We start from the raw sequence: 12195 nt of genomic DNA on the forward strand, positions 1-12195 counted from the left end.
AAAAAAAGATTTGGCACAAGTGATACATTACCAAAGAATGCCTATGAGTATACCCAAAACAAACCCACAAATATACTTGTGTCATATTATTGTGATTAGCTTCTAAACAACCAGTAGAAATATATGATTTTTGAACCAAAATTGCATGGGATACAAACTAATTGATATACTTTGCTGAAGTATCTAAAGAGAATTGTGATGAGCATGAAGAGAAGATTTTAAGCAAAACAAAAGAAAAAAAAAATTTATATGAAGCTTTAGATGAGTATGAAGACCCTGTTCATTCTTATGCGGTAAACTTTAGATTGTAATTCTATTTTAAGCACCTTAATTTAATGCTTATGTAAGACATCTCTAATCCCATCAAATCATTCATGGGAATGACAGATAGCAACAACCTAGCCTCATTTTAGCCTCTAGAACAACTGGCTTAATTTCTCACTACCTCATAGAACCCCACCGGCTTAGCTAGGTTGGTGGGAAAGCATGGTTTGGAATCCCCCAACCCATGTTCGAATCCCCTCTCATGCGACGCACCCCCTTAAGTGGGGGACTACAGGTCCTGCACCTGTGGGGGCTAGTTGTTGGTAGGCTCACAGAGGGATTAGTTATGCTGTCATGTACCTCCTAAGGGCATCTCCAACCGAACGGCAAATCAGTGTTTGACGTTCTTCCTTCCCTCCAACCGATCGCTATTTTTGCCGGCATTCGAAGGGAGATGAACAGTGCGACGCCAATATTGACGTCGCACTGTTCATACGGCATTTGTTTTTTTTTTAATTCGAAACTTAATTATTAATTTTAATGATTGAAGTTTAGAACTTTTTTATTATTAATTAAAATAATAAAATAGATATCCCGTTCCAATGAAAAAAAAAAAAACTAACTCATAGCTTCTTTAAGCATGCTGCCTTTGTAGGCCATAGGAAACAAATTAATGCTTCTATAGACCAAGGACTGGGAAAAGACAAGCCAACTATAGACCATGTAGACATTTGTTTCGCAATTTTAGACTTTGCAGTAGCATAATTGGTATAATTTAGTCTTCATATAAGAAATTTACTGCATATTGTTGCATATTCTATAATTCTTATTGAAAAACTTTATGTTGGAAAGGCCCACATTACATTTCCAGCTGATTAGAGATGTTTCTTATGTTTGGTTTGATGTTGGTGAAGCAAATTTATTTATATTTCATTCATAAATTTGTTGTAAAATAAACACAAACATGATCTCACTTTACATTGTATTACATAGCAGCAAATTCTGAAGGAATTAGAAAAAAATTATAGCGATATTGAATATGAAAATTTTGCATGATTTTACTTTACATTGTATTAAGTAGCAGCATTTTTTGAAGGAATTAGGGAAAATTATAACGATATTTAGCATGAATATTCAGCACTTAGAGATTCTTCTACAACTATATATATTATATAAGTTTTGTCCCAATTAACTTTACGATCAGTACTTTCATCTCATCTCAATTAGTTTCAGTTTGAACAGTTTTTTATTGCTTTTTAAAACAGCTTTCTAATAAAAAAATTCAGTTTAAAATTTTTTGCTTGTAAGTTGCTTTAAGAAACAGTACGAAACCTTAAACGATAATTTCATCTCATCTCACTTAAACCCTAATTTCATTGGTCATAACAAAACTACAGCACGAGATGGCTGAATCTAATTTAGTCATGAATTTGCTGACATATTGACTTACCAAATACGTAGCAGTTTCAAAAACACTGAAGAAACACATATTCTTGCTTTTACAACATATTAAAAAAAAAATGCTAATGATTTGCTAATTTAAAGAAGAGTCATTGGTACCAACATAGAAAAAAAAAGTTAAAATGCAGACCAGCGAATGTAAGGTGTGAGATGAGAGCCGGAGGTGAGTGAATCAAGTTCACTTTGATGACATCCCAATATGGTTCAACTCAATACAATCATCTTTATATACAAAGAAAAAAGCCCTTCAAAAAACAGATTTGAATCTACCAGAATGCCTTCCTTGTTCTCTCTGCCATTAGATCTAGAGGGAACTGCACATAATCAGACTTACATAATAATAGCATTGATAATTTGATAAAAGTGCAGAGAAAGAAATCTCACACCTCGTATATATAGCTAGCCTTGGATTCAACTCTTCTTGATTTGATGAAAATAGTACTTTTTTAAGAGATTGAATGTCTCCACTTTTTTGGTGGTTTCATCTTTGTTTTCTCACTGAGCTCCTTTACAGTATCAGATCGAATGAAGGGATAAAGCCGGCCGAGCTTTTTCGATACTGAGTTCATGAATGATTTCTTAGGCAATGGTGGTTTATCCGCAGAAGACATTTTGTTACCAGAAACTGGCTTTCCTGTTTCCTTTATCTGCATTCTCATATTTACCAGTTCAAGTTTAAGATTATCATTTTCTCTCTTCAACTGTAAGAGCTCATCAGCCGAATCATGGAAATTGGTGCTATAACCTGATTTGAGTGATGGGGCTGGAGACTCTCCTCCAATGAAGTTTGAACTAGTAGAATCTCTAATGCGTTGCTGTTCATAGAAAAGAACCTGAACAACAGTTTGAACAGGAAGCCTGTCGTTCTGAGCTGCATGCGCGCATGCCTCTCTTGATAGTCTCTGACAATACATCAAGCTACATATCTTTTTCCTCTCAGCTTCAGTTAGTAATTGATGAGCCTGAAAGTTGAAATAGCAACGGTCATTTTTTTAAAATCTTCCTCTCAACAATTTCATTGATGTGGAACATTAATGATCTACATAAAACGATCTTGACTACAGAAATTAGGTACTTAAGGCTGGCTTCAACAATATAAGTGGCTCAATGTGAGAATTTTCAGTAATTGGCTCATTTGTTAAAACAGATCATGGGGAAATAACCTCTTTTTTGTTGAGAGAAAAGGTTGTACATACATAAATTCTCTCAAAATACAGCTAAAATGATGGCTTTCTTACTGCTTTTTAAAGCAGTTTTTTAGTACAAAATAAAAATTTTGTACTAGAAATTTGCTTTAAGAATCAATAAGAAAGCCGTCTCAAATGAAGTCTAAAACAAAAAAAAAATCAAATGAGATTCTATATTAATTTTTACATATTTTACTTAAAAAGCTTTGAATAGGTCTAAATGGTAGTCTACTAAAGAAGTTACTGAATTCAGTGCACAAACAGGTGCATTGAAAGTTTGTTAATCAAGAACTCAACTAGTGGAGTAACATAGTTTTTAGAATTACCTTCAAGTATATATCTATTGCTCTGTACATGTCATCCTCAGTCACCTTTGCTTGCTCTGGAATCAACTCAGCAAAGCTCACAAATTTAGCAATTCCAAGATTGGGATCTGAAGCAATTTCAGCTAAGTAACTCTCCATAAGCCTTCCCACTCGCTCAATACCCCCATGAGGTGGAGACAAGTAGTCTTCATCAGTGTTATATCCCAACCGACTTATGTCATTCTCATGTTGAAGGTAGTTTATAAAAATTCTTTGGATTGTATCAATATCAAACAAGATATCACCATTAAAGGAGGAAGGTATCAGAAGATCATCAAGAGCTGCATGTGTTAGTTGCAGGCTTATCCTTTTCTCCAGATCAAGCCTGCAAGCTACTGTTGTTTCCAGATATATAGCTGCTCTTAAGAGCATTGAGAGAAAGCTAACAGATATTGTGTTCGTCTCTGTTGGTAAAAGACTCACAATTGTTTCTAATACCACCCTCTTTTCATGTTCTTGTTTAGGCTCAATCTTCTGTCTTCCTCTCCCAAAAATATCCTGAAGTAAACTGACAAGTTATATTTGCAGTGGCATGAGGAAATCAGTAAATTAGATTAAACTAAGAACATTCATATGTTATGATTCATCCATTGATATGACTAGATGAGCTAATTATGTATTTTTCTTCGTAATTGTGAGGTGTTGGTCTAATTTTTGTATAGGTTATTCCTGCAGATTACCACAACAATGTAAATCTCTATAAATAGAGTGTACAAGCTGATGTATAATTTGGGAAAAATTATAATAAAGCTTTATAATAGATTTTCCTCCTCCAAATTTCAAATTTGCATTAAGAGGCGGCTCTTGCACTCCACCAATCCTTTATTACTAGTTCTTATAGCCAAGTTTTGTGCAAGTTGATCCATTAACATAGAGGAGCAAGCCATAGTTATTGGGGATATATATAGATCAAAGGTGCTCTGATCTATCAATGAGGGCTCAAACGGAAATTGAAGATTTGAATGCTAAGGCTATAAGCATCAAGGTCATTTTCTACCCAAAGGCTTAAAGGTTGTAGGAGAAGTTCAACCACTTGATATTTTTACATTCGCATATTTTTCATCTATTCTATATTAGGCCAAGGCTTCGTTTGGGACGGCTTTCTTACTGTTTCTTAAAGCAGCTTTCTAATAAAAAAAAATTAAATTTTTGTAATAAAAAGCTGCTTTAAGAAGCAGTAAGAAAGCCATTCCAAATGAAATCTAAATCTAATACTCTTATGTATCTTAATATATCCACCCCAAATCATAAGAGATGATTATAGGTATTAGGCAAAATCTAGATAATTAGACTCCAGAACTTTAACAATAATATTTCAATGAATATCTTATCAGACAGTAATGAATTACAAGAATGGGAACCCACCAAACCTCGAAGTGCGTTTTGAGCATAGAGCATGATAACTGGTCCAAGGGCTTGCTGTTTGAACCCCCTTGACTTCAAGGCCATAAGAACCCTTTGAAAGGTGTCAATCCTGAGAACAATTAGCTCCTCTGCCCACCAATCCATAACAGCTCTTGGTTGAGAAACTGAGGAACTCGAGTTTTCAAGACTACTATCAGTCTTTGAAGATGTTGAAAACTGACTATTACTGCAAGCCAAATAAGCTATTGCATCAATGCATCTGCTCACTAATTTTACCTTCTCAGCCATGGGAAGAAGCTCCTCAGATTTATGAAGAACTGTGACTGAACCTGAAAGACTAATCAGTACAAGTTCTTCTAAATAAGCTTCTGTTCTGCTCAATAGATTTCCAGCTGAAACTTCTTCTGTCATCTCAAGGAACTCAGATGCACATCGAAGCATCGCAATATTTTCTGTGTTGATTTCAAAATTTATTCCATAACAGAACTTAGCAGCAAGCTGAAAAGCTTCGGAACCACCAGGAATGTCAGGTAGATCAATGGATGATGTTTTGTCATTGGGTTCTGATAGCAGTTTCTTTATAAATCCACATTTGGACCTGAGAGGAAACTGCACTTATAGGTTGTAAGTGTCAAGAAGGGAAGATTTGATTAAAAGAAAAATTATATAAATTTTGATTTCTAAAAGGTTTGATCATAAGAAGCTATGCAACAGGTCTCTGAAAAGTATATGAAATAGTCGCTACTAATGAACTCTAAAGCTATTATTCTCTCTATTTAATCTGAAAACTTTGCGGTTGAATTTGTTATCTACAAATTCTTTATTTTTAATAGAGTTTCTTCTGCAACTTCATATGATTTTAGCTGAGAGGACGGAGAATTACCCTGTGCAAGGAGAAAGCTGAACCTGCTGCCCGAACATTGATGTCAGTGGGTGTATCTTGTGCAAAAATCCTGCATATTTATGTAATACCGTTAACAGTACTGGAGACACAAAGTAAGATCAAATAAGAGAATATTAAAATGGACGATTTTTCAGAGAATTCATTAGGGAGAATGGAAAGGAAGAACGTTGATACCAATCGCTTGTTCTCTTCATGGCAGTAGAGAGGAGGTACTGCTTCTTAGAGATAGAAGTGAGTGATGTTGGATCGCCTTTATCAAAACTCAGCATTGTTGAGGTTCCTAAGGCTTATCTACTCTTCTTCTTCTTCTTATTTTTTTATCTTTCCCGTCTCTATCAATTGGAAGGAAAGAAGAAAAGTGAGAGAGTGAGAGACGGAAGAGTTGGCCTGAGAATCTAAATCTGTGATGGCGGTTTGAAGCTAATTTCCACCAATAACAAATCAAGTTTCCTTCTTTTTTCTTATTTGTTCTGCTTTTATTTCTCTTTCAGTTTGGATGGAGGGTCCTTGCACACGTTGCTGTTCCTCTCAGTACAGACTACAAGTTGCCCAGCAAAGCTCAAATTCTGTAACATGTTGGGACGCTTTATTATTGCTTCCTAAAACAATTTTTTAGTGCATGAATTTTAATTTTTATATTAAAAAACTACTTTAAGAAAGTAGTTTCAAACAAAGCCTAACTTTAAATTAAGCTGGGATTTTTTATCAAACATGATGGAAGGCACCAAAATCCACTTGATCTAAATAGAACATTCAGCTCTGATTCTAAAGTTATTTAGCACCAACAAATCCGGCTTGGCTTCATTTGGGGCGAATTTCTTATTGCTTTTAAAGCAGCTTTCAGTACAAAAATTAAAATTTTTGCACTAAAATATTGCTTTAAGAAGCAGTAAGAAAACAGTCCCAAATAAAATCGTACTATTTCAATATTTTAATTAGATCAATAATAACATTATCACCACGATATCTGACTCTTATTTGTGTAAACAAATCTGATTTGATTTTTATTTGAACAAGAACATTTGTTAACTGGCATGACAGTGGGGAAAGCTTCACCTTAATCACAGTAAAAAGCAAAAGAGAACAAGGCTTCGTTTGGGATGGCTTTCTTATTGTTTCTTAAAGCAGCTTTCCAGTATAAAAATTTTAATTTTTGTACTATAAAGCTACTTTATGAAGCATAAAAAAATCGTCCCAAACGAATCCTAAGTCGTTCTACTACAGCAAAAAGCTTATCTGCTTCCCTAAGATTAGCAATTACTTGTATCTTTCTAAACATTTTAGCTCAGGAAACATGCCAGCAGCACAATATGATTGTACTATGAGATCAAATCTGCTTCATCATAGAATAGTTTTGAACCAAGAAGAGCTGGGGGAATGAAATAGGCTGTCTTCCGGACACTGAAAAGATAGCAGTGGAACCCATCTGATCTGGCAAGCCATTTCATTATTGGAGTGCTGAAGACCTAGCTAGACTTCACCAGTAATTAAGATAGTAAGAGGCAACAATCACATGAAAGAAATCAGGTCAGATGCGGAACTACTAATAGCTTATAAGAGTAAAAAAAAAATTATAAGAGTAAAAAAAAAAAAAAAATTTATAGAAGAGTAAAAAAATTTTTTGCCCTTCCTAAAATTTTGTTTTGCCCCCCCCTAAAAAATATTTTTATCCTTACTTGCCCTAAAATATCTATATATTTCTTCACATTTAGTTCTAATATTCTCTTTCATGTTTTTCATGACTGTTTAATTACACTTAATTTTCTTTATTTTTCTTGCTTAATTTTTTTAAAAAAACTTATCATAATATATGGATATATAATAATATTTTTTTAATATTTAATTATTAATATGTTGTATTTGCCCCCCCTCAAAATTGAAGCTGGTTCCGCCCCTAAATCAGGTGATGATAGTTGCAATTATTGATGATAATAGTCAACAGTGATCATTAATTGTAATAGAGTTTTTTAACTCTTTCAACACTTGAATCTCATTTACGTAGAAAATTAGACACTATTAATAGTTTTTTTTAATGGGTCAGTTTAATAAATTTAGTCAAATCCGAAACACTCCATATAACTGCTTATGTTAATCCTTATGATCGTAGATCATTTATCTAGACTTTAAGTATCTTAATGATAATGATATCCAACAGATCGTTTAATACGACATTATAATTTATAAATCATACATAAAAATTTAGAAATCAATCAAAGTATAATATTTATAATTACAAAAAAAAAATGAAAGTAATATCATTTGTAGCCTTAGAGCTTATAATATCAAAATAAAAGTAAGCATTAAGGCTTTGTTTGGGACGACTTTCTTATTGTTTCTTAAAGTAACTTTTTAGTGCAAAAATTAAAATTTTTGTACTAAAAAGCTATTTTAAGAAGAAGTAAGAAAGCCTCCCAAACAAAGCCTAAATATCTAGTACAACAACAAAAGCATAAACATAAATCTATTCAATAGAAGGAATGATATTATTAGCTTCTTCAGTGGTTTGTCTTTGAACTTCTATATTATCTTCAATAAATATCATAGCTTCTAATTCAGGCTCATCAAGTAAAAGATTAACAATTTTTAATAGTCTCATATCATCAAGAGACTCAAATCCATCTCGGAAATGAGAAAACCTCGCTTGTAGCGGCGGAAGTAAATACGAATCTTTTTTTCGGAATTTTTTTGTTTTTGGAACGGACACGCATATCGGATATGCGTGTCCTTTTGAAATTAAATAGTATTTTAATTAGATATGACAAAGCCATATCCAACACGTATCGGTGCCGTATCGGAGGCGTATCCGTGTATCAATGTATCAGATACAACGCACCTTCATAAATAGGTGTATCGGTGCAACATAGTCATTAACTCTTTCAACACATTACACTATTAATAGTTTTTTTGAATGGGACAATTTAATAGATTTAGCCAAAATCCAAAACACTCCATGTAACTGCTTATGCTGATCCTTATGACCATAGATCATTTATCTTGATCACTGATATCATCGAATGATCTTAACCTCGTTGGATTCATCTCGTCAAGCTACTCAATCATCACATAAGATTGCACTCAGATTTGATCACTTGTGTTGTTCAATTCAGCTATAAATTTATTATTTTTTATTCGAATATTGCCTTGATATTCTTGCCGAGGAAATGAAATTATTAGATATAAATAAATATATAGAATACAGCTATCTTGTCTTGTTCTTATATATTTAATTCTTCGTTGAATGGCTACCATGGCAACGACGTTGCCTACAGAACAAATATATAATGTACATAATCGTTACGTCGCCAGGCCATCAAGTCAAGCAGCATAATTTATAGTAACTTGTGCAACCCAATTATTCTTTTGTAAACTTCAGGCCAAACAATATCGTGTTTATGATGTCAGCATTCCCCTTCATAGGCTTTATGATGTCTCTACCAATGCTACTGAGCTATCTAACATATAACTTTGTCTTTTTCCATTTGAGAGGAATAACTGACTCTTATAAACTATACATAAAGTGAATTATTTTATCCAAGTTATGCTTTTCGTTTAAAATTTTCACGTAAAAATCATGGTGTTATTGTATTATTTTTATTTGTGTGCATGTGTGATGGATGTTCATGAAAATCTAACATATAAAAATTCTATCTCTATTATAGTGAACTTTCTAGCATGCAATAGATCTCAAGAGTTCTTGTTTTTAATTGGTCCAAAAAGTAGATATAAAAAAATTAGGATTCAATCAACATATGAATAAAAACTACTTTAAAACCTCTAGTTAACTCTACAAATGGTTGGCGGCGCCATTTAAACATTCACATACCCCTAGCACATTTAATAAGACCTTAGATAAGTCTTTGAATCCCTTAGGAAAGAATAGGTGCACATCAGCCGTGAGAAGTATTTTGTTTTACAAATTGAGGTGATTTTCTTTGGATTCATTTTTTTCACCACTGGAATCAAACCCGACCATCATAATGTTCAAGCTATTATAGATTGATCCTCACCCAAGAGTTTCATTAAAGTGTAAAGTTTTCATAGTTTTATTACTTTCTATAGAAGATTAATTAAGGTCTTTAGTAGAATAGTTACCATACTCAATAATATTCTAGAACTAGATAAATTTTCTTTGATCCCTACAACATAAAAAGGCCTTATACCATATTGCTATTTTGATTGCATATATCCTCATCTTTAGGCAACCTAGTTTTTCAAAATCTTTTAGAGTAATATATTTTTTAAATTAAAATTGGTAAAATCTAATTAAGTCAAAACATCTATGGTATCTTTTTTAGTGACAAATTGAATGAGGCAAAACAACGATATTTAGCATATAAAAGATAATTTTATACTGTTATCAAATCTTTAAGACAACAACATCATTATCTTCTATATAAAGAGTTTGTTCTTAACCCAGGCTATTAGACCCTCAATTTTATAAATACCCAATAAAAACTAAGTCATAGACATATCAAATGGATCAAATTTTAGGAGAATTATTCTCTTAAACCAGATCATCAACATAAGCATCCTCACCTCCATTATGACTCGAATATGCTAAGTCCACAAAAGGTGAAGAATATTTAATGCCATCAATGTTCACAATAGGAATAGGTAATCCAATGTCACCCAAAATAAGATTAAAAGTATCTAATTTCTCTTGAACCGAAACAATAGCAAGAGGAAGCATAGGGTCATCTGAGACTAATAAATTAGGTTCAACCAGTTTCATACAAAGATAAATCAACACACATATTGACCTGAACATTATCATGCATAACATTAGTAACCTTATAACCCACTTTAATAGCCAAATGTAGGTGACCCGGTTTCAAATTATCCACATGCATAAAATAACTCAGCCATATCACCCACATTAACAACAAATAGGGGTACTAGTGGGAGCTTTAGCTAAATGAGGGTATAAAATACAACATTCTAATTTCAAATGCCCCAAAGCTTTGCAGTGAACACACTAAGAAGGAAAAACTTTCATTTTCACAAACTGAATATAACCCAAACTTGATCAGGATAATGTTTGGTAACATCTAATTCAACAAGAACACGAGCGATTGAGGGTCTTGTGCCATTAGAGGTAGCATTATCCATTTTTAAAGATCGACCCAATAAAGACCCCAAACCGTGAATGATACGGGGAAAAAAGAGGTGAAGTCGAAGGTTAGGGAAGGAGACCCAAATCGGAATGGTAGGGGATTTCACATTAATGTCAAAATGAGGAGTCTACTTAAACAATTTCATGAAGCAATTGCTAACAAAATAAGAGTGCCGGGAAAACACTCTACGATAATTCAAATCATTCACTAACTTAATCAACACATTATTTGAGTTGAGCAAAGTAACTGAAAAAAATCACCTAGAAGTTTTAGGTTGACAAATAATTTATGATTTGCACAAGAGAAGGTCGACGCCCTGGAATTTCCCAACCAAAGAAAACTCGAAGAGTGCACCAAGTGCAAGCATTTTATCATCCGAAATTCATGACGGTAATCCTTGGTGACTGGTGATTTTAAGGGCAGGAAACTCCAGTGAGGTTGAACCCCTAGACAGAGCATCCCTAAACAAACATGATTTTTACTTCACATTCAAAAATTAGGGGTCATTCAAACGATTAACTGCCATTCAAATAAAAAAATGGGCGAAAATAAAAAAAATCATAAGAAAAACCAAGAAGACTATGGAGAGAAGAGGAAAAACTACCCTAATGAAGACTCAAACGATAGAGGGCATGAGCAACGCAATGCGGAGGAGGAGGTCGACTAGGGCAGAGAAAATCATAGTAGAGCCTATCACGAGTAAAAAAAAAGCAGATGATTTAGTTGATATTTTTTTTTGTGATTTTGTTGATTTTTTTATTTAGTTTATATATATATATATATATATATATATATATAGTATTTAGTTGATTTTTTTTCCTATTATTTAGTTGATATTACTTATATGTATTGGTGTTAGTTACGATTGACAGGTTGGATGTGAATCAAACATGAAATTGACCCTCAAATATGCTTAGCCTAAACACAACTCATTTATTGTACGGATCAAAATATTTAAACCGAACATAACCCACATGAACTCGTTTAACATATTTAATATATGAATCATACAATTTTGTTGGATCAAAATGAATTATTTTCCTGTTTAGTTCAAACCTAACCTATTTAACATGAGCATGAATAATATTCATATTGATTTTACGTCAGCAAATCAATTTGACACGAAATTTTATTAAGTTAAGAGTTTAAAACCAAATTTGAGCAAATATTTAATACAATCAACATGATATCAATTATTATGTCTATATCCAATTATTTATACGCAGCTCATCTTGATTTGTTTGTTTGAGAGTTTAAGTTATTAGCCAAGAGGTTTTGGTTTGAGTCTCGCGCATGTGGTATACATATGTATTTGTCTTGATTAACTTAAATGTCTCATTAGAACTAAACGAAGGCTTAGTTTGGGACGCATTTCTTACTGCTTCTTAAAACAATTTTTTAGTACAAAAATTTTAATTTTTGTACTAAAAAATAGCTTTAAGGAGCACTAAGAAAATCATGCTAAACAAAACCTAAGTAGAATTAGGAGTCTTCTCGAATCCCACCTTGAATTGATTTGCTGGGCTATCACGTCC

The 12195-nt window shown here is 33.0% G+C and overlaps 1 protein-coding gene across 2 annotated transcripts; it reads right to left on the reverse strand.

Annotated features, from left to right (window-relative positions):
* Positions 1 to 1775: 1775 nt before the first annotated feature.
* Positions 1776 to 5955, reverse strand: LOC110097449 (BTB/POZ domain-containing protein SR1IP1). 2 transcript variants are annotated; one of them, XR_002303200.2, is made up of 6 exons: positions 5721 to 5954; positions 5526 to 5595; positions 4643 to 5251; positions 3239 to 3775; positions 2112 to 2687; positions 1776 to 2029 (listed from the first exon to the last, which is right to left on the reverse strand). XR_002303200.2 is itself a non-coding variant. In XM_020823822.2 (5 exons), exons 1-5 carry the CDS (start codon positions 5813 to 5815, stop codon positions 2172 to 2174), a joined length of 1827 nt encoding a protein of 608 aa, XP_020679481.1. In that variant the 5' UTR covers positions 5816 to 5955; the 3' UTR covers positions 1776 to 2171. The 2 variants fall into 2 exon arrangements, 1 of the variants encoding a protein (XP_020679481.1); XM_020823822.2 differs by having other exon boundaries at positions 1776 to 2687; positions 5721 to 5955.
* Positions 5956 to 12195: the final 6240 nt, after the last annotated feature.

The sequence above is a fragment of the Dendrobium catenatum genome, unplaced genomic scaffold (assembly GCF_001605985.2).
Source record: "Dendrobium catenatum unplaced genomic scaffold, ASM160598v2 fragScaff_scaffold_1482, whole genome shotgun sequence".
In the NCBI taxonomy this organism is placed as follows: domain Eukaryota; kingdom Viridiplantae; phylum Streptophyta; class Magnoliopsida; order Asparagales; family Orchidaceae; genus Dendrobium; species Dendrobium catenatum.